Source organism: Microcebus murinus, chromosome 2, assembly GCF_040939455.1.
Source record: "Microcebus murinus isolate Inina chromosome 2, M.murinus_Inina_mat1.0, whole genome shotgun sequence".
Lineage (NCBI taxonomy): Eukaryota > Metazoa > Chordata > Mammalia > Primates > Cheirogaleidae > Microcebus > Microcebus murinus.
Window position 1 is genome coordinate 14,188,592 of NC_134105.1, and position 19,697 is coordinate 14,208,288.

General features: G+C 52.9%; 2 protein-coding genes across 3 annotated transcripts in view; one reads left to right on the top strand and one right to left on the bottom strand.

The window, feature by feature from the left end:
* The first annotated feature begins 3,409 nt into the window (after nt 1-3,409).
* LDLRAD2 (low density lipoprotein receptor class A domain containing 2) lies at nt 3,410-14,545 on the top strand. Its single transcript, XM_012768734.2, has 5 exons — nt 3,410-3,617; nt 6,072-6,509; nt 10,097-10,228; nt 14,009-14,170; nt 14,298-14,545. Exons 1-5 carry the CDS (start codon nt 3,536-3,538, stop codon nt 14,543-14,545), a joined length of 1,062 nt encoding a protein of 353 aa, XP_012624188.2. The 5' UTR covers nt 3,410-3,535.
* A 378-nt stretch (nt 14,546-14,923) lies between these two features.
* Nucleotides 14,924-19,697, bottom strand: part of HSPG2 (heparan sulfate proteoglycan 2) — a 97,428-nt gene continuing 92,654 nt past the window's right edge. For both annotated transcript variants that reach the window (XM_020281103.2, XM_075994835.1), the window contains exons 92-97: nt 17,314-17,389; nt 17,149-17,227; nt 16,916-16,986; nt 16,736-16,819; nt 16,250-16,353; nt 14,924-16,134 (exon numbers count right to left, since the gene is read on the bottom strand). In XM_020281103.2, the coding sequence (XP_020136692.2) occupies nt 15,962-16,134; nt 16,250-16,353; nt 16,736-16,819; nt 16,916-16,986; nt 17,149-17,227; nt 17,314-17,389 (587 nt within the window). In that variant the 3' untranslated portion in view covers nt 14,924-15,961. The remainder of the gene's footprint in view (nt 16,135-16,249; nt 16,354-16,735; nt 16,820-16,915; nt 16,987-17,148; nt 17,228-17,313; nt 17,390-19,697) is intronic.

The following is a 19,697-nucleotide window of genomic DNA, read 5'->3' on the forward strand; positions in this document are numbered from 1 at the left end:
AGCAAGACCCCGTCTCTACTATAAATAGAAATAAATTAACTGTTGCATGCAAGAATGTGACAGATGTGATGTGACATTCTCATTGCAGAAGGATCAGCCCACATCCCAGACTCAAAGAGCCCTTATGAGATGAACCCATTTTAGAGAATAATAAAGGCACACCAGTGGGTGGGGCTGTTGTCCTTCTCTTCAGTGACCAGAACGTAGATTGAAGAGACAGCTGAGACCCGAGTTGCTAATAGCTTGGCTTCTTGATAGAGCTGCCACCATCCTGGGCCTGTACACCGGAGGCATCCTGCAGCCTCCCAGCAGCTGTTTCTGGGATGCCCAGCTGTGTTCCTCATTCTTGCATTGGCTCAGACTGCTCCCTAGGGGCATTTTCCTCCAGAACCAGGGTGCCAGGGGACAGTTAGGAGGGGACCAAGGCCCTTTTCTCCTGTGCTCACGACCCTGGCAATCTCATAGCTTTGCATACCACCCGTGTACAGACTACTCCCAAAATTATATACCCAGTCCACACTACACCCCTAACCTCTAGACTAGGAGATCCAGCTGCCACTTTCCTCTCTCTTCCCTTAGCCAGATTCCCAGATGCCTGTGACCACCTGATTAGAAATGAGGTGTGAGGGAGGAGAGGTCAGGGGTGGAAAGAGAAAGTGGTCTGAACTGACTATGGTTAAAATTTCTTTTTCTTTTCTTTCTTTCTTTTTTTTTTTAGAGATAGGGTCTCACTGTATTGCCCACACTGGAGTGCAGTGGCACAATCGTAGCTCACTGTAACTCCAGAAGTGATCCTCTTGGCTCAGCCTCCCAAGTAGCTGGGACTACAGGTGCATGCACCATGCCCGGCTAATTGTTTTATTTTTTGTAGAGATAGGTCTCACTGTGTTGCCCAAGTTGGTCTCAAACTCCTGAGCTCAAGCCATACTCCCACCTTGGCCTCCCAAAGTGCTGGGATTACAGGCATGAGCCACCCAGCCCAGCCCTAAATTTTCTTATGTTTGCAAATTTTTTTTAATTTTAGTAAGAAAAACATAACATAGAATGTACTTTCTTAATCATTTCTAAGCATACAGTTCAGTAGTGTTGAGTATATTCACATTATTGTGCAACAGATCCGTAGAACTTTTCTTTCTTTTTTTTTTTTGAGACAGAGTCTCACTTTGTTGCCCAGGCTAGAGTGAGTGCCGTGGCGTCAGCCTAGCTCACAGCAACCTCAAACTCCTGGGCTCAAGCAATCCTGCTGCCTCAGCCTCCCGAGTAGCTGGGACTACAGGCATGTGCCACCATGCCCGGCTAATTTTTTCTATATATATTAGTTGGTCAATTAATTTCTTTCTATTTATAGTAGAGACGGGGTCTCGCTCTTGCTCAGGCTGGTTTTGAACTCCTGACCTCGAGCAATCTGCCCGCCTCAGACTCCCAGAGGGCTAGGATTACATCCGTGAGCTACTGCGCCCGGCCCCTAGAACTTTTCATCTTGCAAAACTGAAAGTCTGTGCCCATTCTTACTTTTGCAAATTTTATGAAAACATGTAATCCCATGCAAGGGGTGGGTCTTAAAGATTAAACTTCATGAGCTTCATGATAAATACCCTCCTGCTGAAGATTAGAGTCCTTTTGGAGTTCCCCGGGACCTAGCCTTGGACATCATACACAGTAGGAAATCAGGGTTGCATCAAATGTCAGCTCCATAGAGGAGAACCATACAGTCTTGGGATTTTGAGGTGGTGTCTCAGGGGCTAAAGTTGGGGGCTCCTGTAGCTCCTTCCCTGCCCCACTTGAAACATGGACCACCTATGTTTAAATAATAATAATGATGAAATTAATAGTCATCAAGTTGACACGCATTAGGCACTTTACTATATGATAGACACTATTCTGAGTACTCCACTTGTATTAAGTTACTTAATCCTTAGCAGTGTAACTATGTACTTGGAACTCTCATTATCTCATTTAACAGAGGATGATACTGAGACTTGAAAAGTTTGTTTTATATATTAAGGTTCCATGTAAGATAACTTTTGAAAAATATTGTTCTACTAATAACACAGTTTGAAAAAGCCTGAATTAGTCTAAGCTCTTTGTTTTACACATGAGGAAGTAAAACCCAGAAAAAGGGAGGTCGTGTGCTCAGTGCATACATTTATTTTTTCTTTATTTCCTGGATCCCTACTCTGTGCCAAGCGCAGTGCTATGGCCTAGGGGTTCAGAGGTCAACAAGACACTCATGGAACATAATTATGTGTGTGTGTGAATATACATTTTTTTTTTATTTTTTGAGACAGAGTCTCACTCTGTTGCCTGGGCTAGAATGCCGTGGCATCAGCCTACCTCACAGCAACCTCAAACTCCTGGGCTCAAGCCATCCTCCTGCCTCAGCCTCCTGAGTAGCTGGGACTACAGGCATGTGCCACCACGCCCGGCTAATTTTTCATATATATCTATGTATATATATATTTTTTAGTGGTCCAGCTAATTTCTTTCTATTTTTTAAGTAGAGATGGGGTCTCGCTCTTGCTCAGGCTGGTCTCAAACGATCCACCTGCTTCAGCCTCGCAGAGTGCTAGCATTACAGGTATGAACCACCACACCTAGCCTATATATATGTATATATATTTTTAGAGACAAGGTCTCACTCTGTCACCCAGGCTGTAGGGCTGTGGCACAATCATAGCTCACTGCAGCCTCAAACTCCCGGGCTCAAGGTATCCTCCTGCCTCAGCCTCCTGAACAGCTGGGACTATAGGCTGAGCCAACATGCCTGGCAGGAACATAATTTTAGTGGGAGCCAATGGACAATATATACGAGAAGAAATCAATAAGGGAAATTCCAGAGAGTGCCGAGATGATAAATTTGGGGAGATGTGATTGAGTGACAAGGGGGTAGAGGGCTTATTGAGATTGAGAGGTGGTCAGAGAAGTACAGTCTGTGGAGGTGACATGTGAGCCTCACACTGAGGACCTGAAGAAGCCAGCCTCGGACCACGGTGGGAGAAGAGCACTCCGGGGAGAACTGCTAGTGCAAAGGCCCTGAGGCAGGAATACTTTGTTAGTAATAGAGCAGACTCCAGTTCCAGTGCTCCTTCACCACTTGCTGCCTCTCTAGGCCCTCTCTAGGAGAGAGGCTCCTTTGGTGTCCTGGGCCTCCCTCAAGCTCAGTCCCTAAGGTGCCAACTTATTTAAGATGGCAGCAGCTCTCTGAGGCTGTGGGTCCCCCTCCCAGGAACCCTGTGACTAAACCGGATCTGAGTGGCCTGGTTGCTGTCTGGCAGGGTGTGAGCAGACATCTCTCTGCTGTCTCTCTCCAGGCTCCAGCCCTGGCCCCAAATCTCCATGGCAACCCCTAGACACAATCCTGATCCAAAGGAGGAAGATCTGGAACGGGGAGCGCGAAGACCATAGTGAAGAGACCAGAGGAGCTGGCGCACTTGCCTCCCTTGCTCCTTGTGTCCTGCCAGCCTCCCACACCCCTGTGTCCCCAGAGACACCAAACTGAAGATTCTGCCCCGTTGCTGGGCACAGCGGAGCCTGGATGGAGGCTCGTCTTCTGCGGCTGCCCCAAAGGCTGCTCCTCCTGGGGGCAGCTGCCCTGACTGTGTCTGCTCTGGAGACAGGTGAGTGTGAGGGGGCTCGGCTGGGGCCCCCAGAGACTCGGGCCCCCCTGCCACCCTTGGAGACTCTGTTTCCCTAATCAGCGGTCACCTGATAGGCTGGGACCTTGGAGTTGGAGGAGGCTGGGAAAGCCTCTGGAAGGCTGGAACCCCATGTCTCCCAGAAGCAGGGGTCTGGGGGTGGGCAGGACAGCCCTCGGGTCTAACAGTGGAAAATACTGAGAGCTCTGGAGTCAGACAACCCTGCATTTGCACCCTCACTCTGCCACTTCCTACATTTCTACCCTCGAGATTACCATTTCAGCTCTCTAAGTCTCAGTTTCTTCAGTAAAATAAGAGTAATAACAGGCCTGTGCCCCCCCCCCCAGGGACAGTTATTATTGTGCATACAAGACGAGATAGACCATGCAAGACACTTAGTGCCTGGCACATAAAAGGTGCGCGATTCAGCCACTCTGTAAGCCCCACCGAGACCCCATGTGTCTCCAGGCTGGGCTCTGGCTTTAGCAAGTCTGGGAAAATGCTCCCACGTCCTGAGCCCTGGTGACAGATTTCTTCTCCAGAGACCCACATTCTGGCTGGGCCCCAAGCACCCACTGGTGCCCCTGCCTTGCCCAGAAAACCTGCCTCCTCTTCTCTCTCTGTCCTTACAGAGATCAGAGCTGGTTTGGGCACTTACACTGTATCTTATTTAATCCTCACAACAACCTTGTATCACTGAGGATGTTTCTTTCAGGTGATAAGTAACAAATACCAAACTAAATGGGGCTTAAACCAAAAGGACATTTATTATTTCACTACAGAAGAGTGGCCACAGTGATCCCAGAGATGGTTAATTCAGCAGCTCAACCACGTCAGTGTCTCTCTGTAATTCTCGTGACTTGCTCTCGGGATGGCCGTGGAAGCTCTGGACATCTCGTCCCCAGTCACAGCTTTTGGAAGCAGGAAGAAAAGCAGCTTCCCAGTCACACAGCTCTTCACACGCCCCTCCTTTTTTTTTTTTTAATTGGAGAGGAAAACCTTTCCCAGGAACTCCCAGCAGACCTCTTGTTAAGTCTCGTCTGGTCCACTGAGTCACATACCAAGCCCGAAACCTGGCGAATAAAATCAAGATTACAAGGCTTGGCCGGGCGCTGTGGCTCACGCCTGTAATCCTAGCTCTTGGGAGGCCGAGGCGGGCGGATTGCTCAAGGTCAGGAGTTCAAAACCAGCCTGAGCAAGAGCGAGACCCCGTCTCTACTATAAATAGAAAGAAATTAATTGGCCAACTGATATATATGTAAAAAATTAGCCAGGCATGGTGGCGCATGCCTGTAGTCCCAGCTACTCGGGAGGCTGAGGCAGAAGGATCACTCAAGCCCAGGAGTTTGAGGTTGCTGTGAGCTAGGCTGACGCCACGGCACTCACTCTAGCCTGGACAACAAAGTGAGACTCTGTCGCAAAAAAAAAAAAAAAAAAAAAAAAAGATTACAAGGCTTGGTTCTTTTAGCAAGAAGAAGCAGGGGGATGGCTGTTGGGGGGGCAGGCACCCAAACATGTCCACTCCATCTTGGAATAGGACAGTAGTAGCTAACACTTCTCTAACACCCATTAAATGCCAGGCACTGTCCTACACCCTGTGCACACAGGTCTACGATACTTTATCTGCAATTCTAAAATACAAAGAGCTCTGAAAACCAAAATTTATACTTTATTAATTTATTGACACATTAGATTGAACTGTCAGGAGATGGTTTATTGTCTTTATTTACCCCAGTTAGGGTATATGTTCATACAAGTGCTCTAGAGACTGGGTTGGATCTTGCAGAGCCTAAAGACGGCAACATAATATGCTGCATGTAGGAGGGCTGTCTGGAAAGTATCCATCCGTGCAATACCATTCTTATCATATTACCTTTCTAAAATCTGGAAAGTTCTGAAACACATCCTAGGGTTTTTGAATAGCATTGTAGATTTTTTGTGTTTTTCTTTTTTTTTGAGATGGAGTCTCACTCTGTCACCTGGGCTAGAGTACTGTGGCGTCAGCCTAGCTCACAGCAACCTCAAACTCCTGGGCTCAAGCAATTCTGCCTCAGCCTCCTGAGTAGCTGGGACTACAGGGGCACACCGCTATGCCTGGCTAATTTTTCTATGTTTTAGCAGAGACGGGGTCTCACTCTTTTGCTAAGTCTAGTTTTGAACTCCTGACCTCAAGCAATCCTCCCGCCTCTGCCTCCCAGAGTGCTAGGATTACAGGCTTAAGCCACCATGCCCAGCCAGGGTTGTAGATTTGGATTAAATTAAAATTTTTAATCCTCATAAAAATTCTTAGGTTTCGTGTAATATCCCCTTTGACCAATGAGGAAACTGAGGCTCAGAGAGGGTGAGTGACTTGCTTGGGGTCACAGAGCGGGCAGGGGGCAGAGACAGGTTTGGGATGGCGGCTGGTTGCTCCAAGGTCCGTGCTTTTCGCTGCAGCCGACCTGGTGGCCCTGTGCGGGCAGACGTGGCAGGGGGACGGGCTGCTGCTGCGCTCGCACTCTGAGTCGCGGAGATTCTACTTCGTGACTCCCGACACCGACTGCCGGCTCTGGGTGCAGGCGGCGGCCCCTGGCGAGAGGATCCGCTTCCAGTTCCGCTTCTTCCTGGTCTACAGCCTGACCCCAGCCTCCGCCGCCGTGTCCCCAACGCCAGGCGCCTCCTCCCCGGCGCCGGCCGACCCGTGCGCCCCCGGCTCCTTCCTGCAGTTCTACGAGGGCTCGCCGGGGGCGCCCCGGGCCCTGGGGGCCCCTGTCTGCGGCCTGACCATCCCCGCCCCGGTGGCATCCTCTGGACCCTTCCTCGGCCTGCGCCTGGTCACCAGAGGCCGCCAGCCCCGCGTGGACTTCGTGGGCGAAGTCACCTCTTTCCGGTCGGGTGAGTTGGGGCTGAAGAACAGGACCGGGCCATGGGGGGTGGGGGGGCCGGGGTGGCACAGGGGCTGCTGTCTGCAGGGGAATGGCCGGGACACTGGGAGCGCGGGAATGGAGGGCTGGGACCTACTGAGTGCAGGAGGTGGTGGCCGCTGGAGGCTCCCAGTAAGGGACAGATCTTCTAGACCCAAAGAGCCAGCCCCATACATCTGGCTCCCATGGATGTGTGCGCAGACTGCCCCGTCAGCCCCTGGTGTACACACACTCTCACACGTTCCCACACCTCACTCTGACAGCCACACGCTCACACACAAGTCACAACCCCATGACCACACACCTTGTACACACATCGCCCCACACTCACATGCCTCTCACGTACTGCGCACGCAATTCACATCACTTACCCCTGGTGCCCACACAGTGCCACCTCGCACACTTACACGCACACACTCCCAAGTGCACAAGGGCCCCTCTGTCCCAGCTCAGCCCTTCAGATGTCTGCAGAAGGGCGTGGTCAGGGCTCTGGTGACTGCAAGTAACAGAAACCCGCTTAGCAGGGAGGGGACATCGTGGGACTGAAATGAATCATACTCGAGTAGTAAGCATTGCTTTTGGCCCTTTGCATGCCAGATCTCACCTGTGCCACCGCAGCTCTGTCCGGGGGGTGTTTACAGATGGGGAACACGCTCAGAGAGGCGAAGCGCCAAGGCCTCCCTGCTCGTAAGCAAAGCAGCTGGGCTTTCACGCCAGCGTGTGTCCTCCGGCTGAAACTGAGTTCAAGGCTTTAGCCCAGCAGGTTCCCCTAGGACTGGAGCCACTTGCTGGCGTCACAGCAGAGGCTGTCTCCAGTGATGGCAAGCACACGAGCTGCCAAAGCCCAGACGACCCCTAAACCATGGAGAAGCTTTATCATGACCCCTGGCAAAATATCCAGACTGGAGAATCAAACAAGGGATTGTGAGCACAAGAACATGGGGTCTCTGAGAGCCGCCACAGCTTCGCCAAGAACCAGAGCTTGGCGTAGCAGGCCCTGGACAGCCCTTTAGCACTGAGCTGGACAGAGAGCTTCCATGCCAGCCACTTTGTCTCCTTAGTCAAGTCCCACCTTTCTCCTTCTCTGGAATAAATAGTGCATGGTCTGAATTTTGGATTTTAGACTCTCTCTCTCTCTCTCTTCTCTACAAGAGTCTCTGGCTCTGGAATAAACTAAATACAATTTGTACCCTAAATCCTTGGGGCCGTAACTGATGGTGCCTGGGGTCCCCTTCTCCAGGTGCTGTAGGCTGTGGCATGCCAGGTTCCTATTATGTTGCTTTCCAAACACTCTCTGTAGCTGATTAGAAATCACCACCTCCCTTCCTCCCGTCCTTTCTCCCCCTCCCCTGTTCTGTGGCTTTGCCCTCCTATGGGGTGCAACCATCAGCTGGGGAGGCCAAGAATTTTGCAGCTGCTCTGTGTTTAGCAGGAATGGGCTCCAAAAAGAAGGCGGCAGTGGGGAAGCCCTCTTGCAACTCTGGCTTCCTTGAATACTTTTGAATGAGGAAAGGTCCATTGCACATCCTTGGGCCACATGTAATCCTGATCACTCACACCTACAGGCACACCCTACCTGGCTCATGCACACACTAAGAACTCCCCGTGTGTTACCATGCTACTGTCTGTGCTTTCCCTCTCATAGGCGTTCACTCCTACACCTACACACCTTTTATTTTATTTTTTTAGAGATGGAGTCTCACTCTGTTGCTCAGGCTGGAGTGCAATGGAGCAATCATAGCTCACTGCAGCCTTGAACTTCTGGGTTCAAGTGATCTTCCCACCTCAGCCTCCTGAGTCGCTGGGACTACAGGTGTGCACAACTAAACCCAGCTGATTTTTAAGGGGGTGGTCTTGCTATGTTGCCCAGGCTGGTCTCAAACTCCTAGGCTCAAGTGATGCTCCTACCTCAGCTTGCCAAGTAGCAGGGACTACAGGTGTGTGCCACGGCACCTGGCCACCTACACACCCTCTATATATTATTCACTTTCATTTGCAAATGACAGAAACCAAGCAAACTAAAGTTGGCTTGAGTCTAAGGATAATTTGGGGAAAAACATCCAATAACTGGACCATTAAGTTATTTGTTCAGATATAGCTGGATCTGGAAGTTCAAGTAATGTCTCCTGGGCTCTGTCTCTTTGTTCTCTATCTTTGCAATGTGTGAGTCTCATTGGCATCTCAGGCAGCTGCTCTTTTTACTTGGCAGCCAGGTGATCCTGAAGCTCCGAGTTCATAATCACCCTTACAGCTCCAATCTCATGAAATAGAGAGCAAGCATCGTTTCTGATGGCTGTAGCGAAAGTCCTGGTGAAAAATCTGATTAGCTGTGTGGGTCATGAGTCTGTTCCCACGACTGGGAAATGGAATGCCCTGATTGGCCAGGCTCGAGTCCCATGCCGGCCTCTGAGCCTGGTGTGGGTCATTCCCACCTGAACTAGCTCTTCTCCACAGCACGGGATGCTGGGTGAGCCAACCTGTCTGCCTCGCCCTGTGTGCCGAGTTGTACAATTCTCCCACCTGGGTGCCTATTCAGTCATTTAACCAGTGGTGAGCACCTGCCATGTGCCAGGTGCTGTTCTAGGCTCTAGGAATACAGCAATGAACGAGAGAAATTTCTGTGCTCTTGGAGCTGACATTCTGGTGGGGAGACAGACCATAAACAAATAATCAAGTAAATCTGTCCTCTGTGGATGGCGGCCAGTGCTGCAGAGGGACTGGGTGAAACCCAGTTTCTCAGGACCCCGCACACGTACCTCCCCAAGCCCCTGCTCAACCTCCTTTGCAGTTGCTGGTCACTTCCCTGACACTCTGTGCTTTGGGCCATGAGGTCCAGTTCCTGTGTCCCCTTCCCCTCCATCCAGGTCAGGGTAGGGAGGGTGAGAGGGCCAGGGGAGGGGTGGCGTGGGGAAGGCCTATGTATAAAGTAACAGCTGAGTGGGGATCTGAGGGGAGCCAGCCACGCGGTTCCCCGGGCAAGAGAGTCCCGGGTGGAGTGGAGGGCAAGTGCAAAGCCAAGAGCAGGTGTTTGCTGGGAGTGTTCGGGTTCGCTGGGATACCATAGGATGCACGAGCGCACACGTGTGCAGACAGACTCACACCCACACCCACCGTGTGCCACGGTGTTTAGGAGCACGGGATCCAGGACCAGCCTGCCTGGGACTTAGATACAAGCTGTGTGGCTTTGGTCCAGTGACCTAACCTCTCTGTGCTTCAGCCTTCTTATCTCTAAAATGGAGCTACTAATAATAACAACACTTACCCAATAGAGTTACTGTGTGGACTAAATGGGCCAGGATGTGTTTAGAATCATGCCTGGCACAGAACAGGAACTCAGTAAATGTTAGTCGCCAACCCCCTCCCCTCCCCCACCCCCTTCCTCCTCCTCATAGGACCGTTCCTGCCCAGGAGGCACTCACCCATATTCTTGTCTCCATGCACATGATAGCAGCTCTCTCCTACCCACACTCCCGCATTCTGTCACTGTAGGGCCACACGCCCTGTTGTGTCATGGCCCTGGTCCAGGATGCTCATCTCAGGCTTCCCCTTCCCCCCCAGGACCCTGCGGTGCCTACTTCCGCTGCCGGAACGGCAGGTGCATCCCTCCGAGCCTGGTGTGTGATCACTGGGGCTTGGACAACTGTGGCGACGGCAGTGACCAGAGCGCCCGGCCACCAGCTGACTGCGGAGGTCAGTGACGGGGAAGCCTGGCCCCTGTGCCCCTCCCTGCAGCTGGGCCTCAGAGGGGAGGCGGGAGGCAGGGGCTCGGCAGGGGGCGGGGGGGAGGGGAGGAAGGCGGCGTGAGGGTCAGAGCAGTTAGAGCTAGGACGATGCTAGAGATCATCTAGTCCAGCTGTTTCCAAGGTTCAGTAGCAGAGACTTTTCCTGAATGGGACCCGGCAGAGGCCCAAGACCTAGAAAGGGCAGATCCTCTGCTTAGCTGGACATGGGGCTCGGGCCCTGGCTGACTGATGTCTCTCTGAGGGCCCTGAGTGTCACCCTCAAGACATAATTTGAAAGCCATCAAGCCAGTCTGACTCCCACATTTTACAAATGGGGAAACTGAGGTTTAGAGAGAAGAGATGGTGGGGGACCAGAAAAGATCACCGAGAAATAATCTTCCTGGGATCTAGAGATGCTCCACCCACCCACCCATCCCCAGTCAGGAGTGGGCTGGAGGCAGGGCTACCACATACAGTCGAACAGGTTGTTCACTGCAAAAAAACACCCAGCGGAGGTGAAACCCAGTTTCTCAGGACCCCACACACGTACCTCCCCAAGCCTCTGCTCAACCTCCTTTGCAGTTGCTGGTCACTTCCCTGACACCCTGTGCTTTGGGCCATGAGGTCCAGTTCCTGTGTCCCCTTCCCCTCCATCCGGGCTCCTTCCCTTCGTGGTCTCACTTACACTGTATGGCTGGCCGGACTCGTCCCTGAGCTCTAGTCACATAACCTCCTCCGTGCTTGATGTCTCCATGGGGGTGTGTAGCCAACATCTTCAGCCAAACTTGCCCCAGACCGGACGTCTGACTCCCAGCCCTGCCCCCACCTCGCACCTTCATGTTCCAGCTGCTCAGGCACCGAGCTGTGGAGTCACTCTTGGCTCCTTCCTTTTCCTCAGCCCATAACCGAGTGGGCAACAAGTCCTCTGAAAGCTCGCCAGTCCCTGACCCTTCCCACAGCTGATCTGCTGTCACCTGGTCCCAGCCACCACCACTCTCGTCCAGATTGTTGTAACAGCACCTGAACTGGTGTCCTTCCTTCTGTCCTTGGCCCTTGAGTGCGCAGTCTTCCTGCACAAGTCCAGAGCAGGCCGGGCACGGTGGCTCACGCCTGTAATTCTAGCACTCTGGGAGGCCGATGCGGGCAGATCGCTCAAGGTCAGGAGTTTGAAACCAGCCTGAGCGAGACCCCGTCTCTACCAAAAATAGAAAGAAATTAATTGACCAACTAAAAATATATATAGAAAAAATTAGCCGGGCATGGTGGCGCATGCCTGTAGTCCCAGCTACTCGGGAGGCTGAGGCAGCAGGATTGCTTGAGCCCAGAAGTTTGAGGTTGCTGTGAGCTAGGCTGATGCCATGGCACTCACTCTAGCCTGGGCAACAAATTGAGACTCTCTCAAAAAAAAAGAAAGAAAAAGAAACAAAGAAAAAAAAAAGTCCAGAGCAGCTTTCTTTCCCTTCTTTCCTTTCAATAAACTTTACTTTTTAGGGCAGTTTCAGATTTACAAAATAATTGAGAAGATAGTACAGAAAATTCTCATATACCCAGCACTCAATTTCACTTATTTATTTATTTATTTATTTTTGAGACAGGGCTCCATTCTGTCTCCCAGGCTAGAATGCAGTGGCATCATCATAGCTCACTGTAGCCTCGAATTCCTGGGCTCAAGCGATCCTCCTGCCTCAGCCTCCTGAGTAGCTGGGACTACAGGTGTGCACTCCAACGCTCAGCTAATTTTTTTATTTAAATTTTTTTTTTGTAGAGACAGGGTCTCTTTTGCTGAGACCCAGGCTGTTCTCAAACTCCTGGCCTCAAGTGATCCTCCTGTCCCAGTCTCCCAAAGTGCTGGGATTACAGACGTGAGCCACTGTGCCCAGCCTGGATTTTGGATTTCGTTTTTGTGTCTCCTTAGGCTCCACTTGGCAGGAGCAGTGTCTCAGGACTTCCTTGTTTTTGATGACCTTGGCAGTTTTGAGGAGTGCCACTCCAGTATTTTGTAGGAGAGATCACCACTACTGGGATTCGTCTGGTATTTTTCTCACTTTGAGGCTGTAGTCACAGGTTATTGGAAGACCATGGAGGTGAAGTGCCACTTTCATGACATCATCTCCAAGGTACACACAACACGATTTATGACTGTTGATGTTGACCTTGACTGCCTGGCTAAGGCCGTGTGTATCAGCTTTCTCCACTGTTATTTTCCACTGTTATTTCCTTTTTCTATACTGTCCTCTTTGGAAGTCACTTTCTGCAGCCCACACTTGAGTGGGGAGTTATGAGTTATGCATTCCTGCCAAAAGAGCCTTTTAAAACATTAAATTGGGTCATCACTCCTGTGCTCAAACCCTCCACTAACTCCTCATCTCACTCAGAGAAAGCAAAACCTTCCAGGGATCACGGGTGGGTGATCTGGCCCCGCCCCTTCTGGCCCTGCCCACCCACTAGCCCCCCAATCCCTCTGCAGTGACCCCTGCAGGGACCTTCCCCACCCCACCCTTGTCCTGCCTTCTGGCCTCTGCACTAGCTATTTCCACCCCCTGTAAGGGTCATTCCTTTGCCTCCAGGCAGGTCTCTGCTTAATTATCACTCTAGGTTCTTTCCTGACCCCTTTGTATAGCAGTGGCAACCCTGTGTCCACATGCACATGAATCATACACAAAATGTGGTGTATCCACACAATGGAATATTATTCAGCCTTGAAAAGGAAGAGAATTCTGACACAAGTGTGCCACATGGATGAACACTGAGGACATGCTAAGTGAAATAAGTCAGTCACTGGGAAGAAAATTAATTAAATATTTTTAAAATTTAATTAAAAAAATTAAAAATTATAAAAAAATATAAACTAGTCACCAAGGGACAAAGACCATATGATTCCACTTATATGAGGTACCAGAGTAGCCAGAATCGCAGAGACAGAGTGTAGAATGGCCCGGTGGCTGGGGAGAGGCGGGCTGGGGAGTCATTGTTTAATGGATACAGAGTTTCAGTTTGGGAAGATAAAGTTCTGGAGATGGGTGGTGGTGAGTTGTACAACATGTGAATGTTCTTAGCGCCACTGAGCTGTAAACTTAAACATGGTTAAAATGGTAACTGCTCTGTGTATTTTACCATGATAAAAAAATAGCAAGCCTGCCCCAGCCCACATGCCCTGTCCCCTTCCCCTGCATAAGTTCTCTCTATAGCACCTGTCTGCATTTGGCCTACGCTGTATTAATGTGTTTTGTGTCTCCCCACACTAAACTGCCCGTTCCATGAAGACCTTTTTGGCTATTTTGCTCACTGTTGTCTCCCCCAATCGCTAGAGCAATGTCTTAGGTATAGGAGACGCTCAAGAAAGACTAATCAGGTGAATGGAAGAATGAACCTGTCTACGCCTCAGTTTCCTTACCTGTAGAATAGGGTGATGAACCTCACCTTTCAGAGATGTAAACCGTAAGTGAAACACTGTAGGGAAAGGGCCCAGCACAGAGCGTGGTGCTTGGTGCGCAGAGAATGCTCAAGGCATGTGCATCTTCTTCCTTGAGAAGTAGCTCACCCATAAACCCCAGGCCCCAGAGTGAGACTGTGCAAGCTCAAGTCCTCCCCTGTCACTTGCAGCTGTGTGACCTTGGCCAGTGACAACCTCTCTGCAAAATGGAAATACTAATAGTGACAAACTCAGAGAAGTCCTGTGAGGATCAAATGCAACATAGAAGTGCCCCCAAAAGAGCAGCCCTGTGTGTTCTGCTCCTTCTCACCGCAGGTCCCTCTCTGGTGCCCAGCCAGACTGGCAGGCCGGACGCCGGTGCCTCCAAGCCCACGACTCCCTTCCTGCCCCTCGGGTCTGCCGGCCCCCTCTGGGCTGCAGCTGAGAGGAGCGCCCCTGCAGGCAGGGACCCAGCACAACGGAACGCAACTTTGGAAGGTAGATGGCCCTTGGTTACAACCCGCTCCTACTCTCCCCACCAAAACCATACTTGTCCCTCTCCGGGTGATGGGAATGGGGGCAGCAGGTCCAGGCTGAGGCCTGAGTGGACTCTCTCTTCCTGCAGGCCCCCAGCTCCGGGGCGCGGCAGCGGCCTCCTCACTGCTCCTGGCCTTTGCCGGCCTCCTTGTGAGCTTCCTCTGGTGCTGCTGCTCCCCTGGCCAGCTGGCCTGGCAACGGCGACCTGGTGCCTATGACCTCCGTCTCAGCTGCAGTGCAGCCTGCACCACCTGCTACGCGTGTCCGGGCCAGGTCGCCCCTGGGGGGCTGCAGCCAAGTGGACCAACCTTGCAGGATCAGGGAGGCCACCCCTAGAAAGGCTGCATGGGTCTCAGCAAGGAGGTTCTGGGGTCAACAGACCCTGGGTTCTAATCCCCAGTTGGCTGTCTGACCTTGGACAGGTCACCTAACTCTCTGAGACTTGGTCTGCCCCTCTGGAAAACAGGACGATTCCTGCCCCACAGGGTCACTGAGGGCCACAGGAGGTAACCTGCACACAGTAAGCCCTACAGCTCAGGTGGTGGCTTGCACTGGCTGGACTAGGGCATGGCAGGACCTCCATGCCCAGGGCCAGCAGTGGGGGCCCCACTAACCCAAGGCCACCTTGCTTCACTCCCAGCCCTGCTTTGCCCCACCCTGCCCCACCCGAAGGCTCCACTGAGTCAAGCCCTCATCAAAGACACAGGAGACCGCTGGCGGGGATAGCACCGTTTATTAAGAAAAGTCAAGACAAAGACCACAGGAGGGTCCCTTCTAGGACACGGAGGCCAGGTGTCCCAACCCCTTAGTCTGGGGGCCACTGGGAGGAGGGCGCCTACCCCCAGCTGGGTCCTCAGGCTCCCACAGATGGGCCAGGGCTGTCTTATCCCCTCCTACCCCTCTCAGTCTGAGTCCGGGCTCCCCCCGCCCAAGGCACTAACTCTTCTGACCGCCAACAGCTCCCCCTCGAGTCCCCTGGGGCTTCACTTCCAGACGAGTGGGGGATGTGGCCTGGGAGGGCAGGGAGACCCTCTCAGTGCCGGGCTCTGCCTGTAGCAGCTCCTGTAGAGTTGGGGTGGGGTTTCCCTTGCAGCCCCTGGGGGAGGGGCCCTGGCTGTGTGTTGGCAGGAGGGGGGCCGGAATGCAGGCCAGGAGGGCGCGGAGGGGGGAGGCTGCCAGGGCAGTGGCCCGGCTGGCTGTGTGTGTAGGGGGGCTGGGACATGGGCTGGTAGGGCTAGGGAGCCGCCTGCCCAGGGGTGAGCTGCCTTTTGCTCCACAGCTGGCACTAAAGAGAGTCCCCAACCTAGAGAGGGTGGCAAAGGCCCCTGCGACGCCCCAGTTTCAGGTAGCTGGCGAGGCACAAGGCTATGGCGGGGTCGACTGTCACAGGAATGAGGACTGCCCAAGGGCTGCAGAGTGGGCAGTCCGGCTCTGCCTTGGGGGGCCCCATCTGGGACGGGAAGTGGGGGCAGTTCTGGACCTATGCAGCCACCGCGCTTGAACCCTAGTCCTGGTAGCCTTCTGAGGCACCCACTCCCATCCAACCTGCCCTGCCCATCAGCCTTGTGGCTTTGCCCAGCTCTATGTGTGGGGGGTGGCGTGCCCACCTCCAGTCCAGCCCAGGGCGGTAGCAGCAAAGCGTGGCATTGCCTCAGTTTCTTACAAAAAGTCATAATAATAATATTAATAATAATATACTCGACATTGTCGGGCTGGGGCGCTGCCCGGAGTCCGTGCGGGGCCGGCGGGTGCCTACGAGGGGCAGGGGCGTGTGTTGGCCCCCGCCTGGGCGCGGTGCTGCAGGTCCAGCGGCTGCGGGGGTGGGGCGCCGGGCCGGGCCGAGTGCAGTACCAGATTCTTGACGCAGCCTGTGACACCCGAGGAGAACCTGCCCCCGGTCAGCGTGGCCACGTCAGGGGCTCCGCCTGCAGGGAGGGGAGGGGAGGAAGCCTGTGGGCTCAGGAACCCTTGGAGGTGAGGACTGCCAGCGGGAGTGAGGAGGGGCTCTGGGCCCATGCGGAGGCCCATGCCAGGACTTACCGACGTAGATGCTGCCCTTGGCGTTGACTGCCACGTTGGAGCCTGGGGACTGGCCGCTGACCAGCTCCTCGCCGTCCACCTGGATGGAGCCTCTCTGGCCCTCCCTGCGGTGGGACTGGGTCAGGCCCTTTACCACGGACGCCCGTCCTCCCCACCCCACAAGAGAGTCCCGCCCTTTCGGCACTGAGAGTCCAGACAGAGAAGTCTGCTCCAGCTCCCTGAGCTCTTTCTCCAAGCCCCCCATCCGCATGAGATCCAGCCCGCAAACGCAGCTTCCTCCGCCCCTGCCCACGTTGCTTCCCCCCAGGGTGCTCGCCCGCCCCCACCCTGGGGAGCTCTGTCGGGCCTGGAAGTCTGTGCTCTGCCTAGCGGGGACTCCCCCTCCCCCAGCTTCAAGTTCTGTCTCCCAGAGCGCCAAGCCTGCCTCCCTGCGCGGCGTGGCGTCCTGCCCCGCTCCAGATCCCTGGGCCCGGCTGGCTCCCTTACCGCAGTGCTGTCACCCGGTGCCACTCGCCGTCATTTATGGGGTCCTCAGAGACAAGGCGGGCCTCCCCGCTACCCAGCTCGTAGCTGCAGTCACATAAGCCCAAGAGGGTGTGAGCTGGGGCAAGCCTGGCGAGGGGTGGGGGATGGGAGGGAGGGGAGGGACCAGGTGCCAGGACCTACCTGAAGACAAGGTGCCCGTCCTGAAGCCCGAGGCTGATGAAGTCCTTGCCTCGACTGGCCTCCCCCACCTCCTGCCAGGGAAGCACAGGGTCTCTGGGCTCCCCGGCATGGAGAGCTGAGGCCCCCTAAGGCCTGCGGTCTTCGCCTTCCTCTCTCCCCACCACCCTGGCCACCAGGAGACCAACTTCCTGCCCCAGGAGCCCTGAGCCCCTGGGCCGCATACCCACACTCACCACGCCCTGCCACAGCAGGAGGCCGCTGGCCGTGCTGGTCCGAACCTCCAGCTCAATGGTCTCTGGCACCTCGGGTACGCTGTGGAGGAGGGGTGAATGAGGGACGGAGTCCCAGATTCTGGTCCTCCCCACCGGGCCCACAGGCTCTCCCAACACCAGTCTCACCTCCTAGAGAAGATGTGGCCAGGCAGGGCCAGGAAGCCGTCGTCATGGAAGTAGGCGCCGTATTGCCCAGGAGCGTCTGTGGGAGAATGGGGGGGAGGGACACCTGCTCACCTGTATCAGGTGTCAGTCCCGAGTCAGTTCCCTGGACCCCCACCTCCACCCCAGCATGCACGACTACCCAGAGTTCTGACCCCAGACACCCAAGGGGGCTGTCACACAATTCAGGGGCCTGTGAACTGCATGGGAAACATTGTAACTTTATGTCTCACTGACAGTTAGCAGTTCCTTTGATTATAGATGCAAGCAGCAAACCACAGTAGTACCAGGACCTGTGACTTTGTCACTAATATTTGCTTATCACATTACAGTAGCTGCAAATATTGCAAAATATCATTTACACTAATTATTGTTTTGAAGTTGAAGTAGCTATGAAGAGCACCACTAGATCTTGTTATTTAATGTGTTAATAAATAAGCACATATGTTACAAATTAGAACAACACTTGAACAATATTTTGATAACTTTATTTCAGTATAATTGGTTTCCTTTGAAATCTATGTATTTTATATAGGATCCATGTGAGGCGACCAACCGTACTGTTTGCTGAGTTCTGTCGGCTTTAGCTCTGAAAATCCCACAGCCCAAGAAACCCTTCAGTCCAGAGCAAACAGGGATAGTTGGTCACCTTGTTCCAGGGCAATGGATGGTTCAGAGACTTTGTGTTCTCTCCAGCTTAAAGGTGGGGAGACAGGCCCAGGTGAGTGGCTGGCGCAGGATGTAGGAAGCCGGAGCTGGACCTGGGCCTGTCAGCTACAATGTCCCGACTGTATGTGGCTCCACCATCCCCAACCCCTTTCCCCCAGAAACCATCCCACAGGCCAGCAATGGCCAAGTAGGCCTGACAGCTACAAGGGCAGGGGCTGCCACCACCCAACCATGAGGACAACAGCTGACATTTACCAAGCGCCTCCTGTGTGCTTGTGCAGGGACCTTCACCTCTAGCTACAAACATCATTTCATTTAACTGAATCTTTATAACAACCCTACAAATTAATATGATATTAGCAAAAGCTAACATCCTGTACCCACTCTGACCAGACATTGTTCTAGGCATTTAAAATACACTAATCAGGCCAAGGGTGGTGGCTCACGCCTATAATCTTAGCACTTTGGGAGGCTGAGGTGGGAGGATTGCTTGAGGTCAGGAGTTTGAGACCAGCCTGAGCAAGAGGAAGACCCTGTCTCTACTAAAAATAGAAAAATTAGCCACACATGGTGGTGTGCGCCTGTAGTCCCAGCTACTTAGGAGGCTGAGGCAAGAGGATTGCTCGAGCCCAGAATTTGAGGTTGCATGCAATAAGCTATGAGGATGCCACAGAACTCTACCTGGGGTGGCAGAGCAAGACTCTGTCTCCCCAAAAATAAAATATATAAAATAAAATATACTAAACAATTTTACTCCCATTCAAAATGCTATCCGAAGCCCTGTGGAAAGAGGTTATTCATCTCCATGTTATATGTCAGGAAACTAAGGCACAGAGAAGTTAAGTGACTCACACAAAGTCACACAGTAAGTGGCAGGGCTAAGATTTGAACCCAGGCAGGTTGGTTCCAGAGCCTATGCACTTAACCACTACACTGCTGCATCTCCTACTATTTTAGTAATAATAAGAAGGAATATATCTGTAAAGGGGTTAGCACAGTGCCTGTAAGTGTTCAATCAACATTCACTCTTTACTGTTATCTTGGCTTTTATTTATTTTTAGTGATAGTGTCTCACTCTGTCACTCAGGCTGGACTGCAGTGGCCTGATCATAGCTCACTGAAACCTTGAATCCCTGGGCTTAAGCAATCCTCCCACCTCAGCCTCCCCAGTAGTTGGGACAACAGGTGTGTGCCACCACGCCTGGATAATTTTTCTATTTTTGTTTTTGTACGATGGGGTCTTGCTATGTTGCCCAGGCTGGTCTTGAATTCCTGGGCTCAAGCAATCTTCCTGCCCCGGCCTCCCAAAGCCTTCAAATTAAAGACATGAGCCACTGTGCCCAGCCTATCTTTGCTTTTAAACAGTGGAATCCTTGAGAATGAGAGTCCTGCCTTATTTGTTGTATATTTACTGCTCCCGGGGCAAGGATGGGCACATAGTGGATGTCTGTTGACTGAATGCCAGAATACAGAGAAGGAAACTGAGGTCAGAATGACTCTAAGGCCTGTCCGCGGTCACTTAGCCAGAGGTGTGGGGCAGGCCCCGCTCCACCGGTCTGTGCTCTTCTTTGTTCTGCCTGCCTGTGCCCAGCGAGCCCCTCACATGGGCCCGTTTTGCTGAAAGGCCCGGATTGAGGGGTGGGGAACTGGAAGGGGGGCCTAGAGGCCGAAGCCAGGAG

Excerpts from the sequence above, each read along its gene's own strand:
- LDLRAD2 (XM_012768734.2), top strand. The coding sequence starts at position 3,536 with ATGGAGGCTCGTCTTCTGCGGCTGCCCCAAAGGCTGCTCCTCCTGGGG. Across the intron at positions 3,618-6,071 it reads TGTGTCTGCTCTGGAGACAG|CCGACCTGGTGGCCCTGTGC; the intron begins GTGAGTGTGAGG and ends TTTTCGCTGCAG. Across the intron at positions 10,229-14,008 it reads GCCACCAGCTGACTGCGGAG|GTCCCTCTCTGGTGCCCAGC; the intron begins GTCAGTGACGGG and ends TTCTCACCGCAG.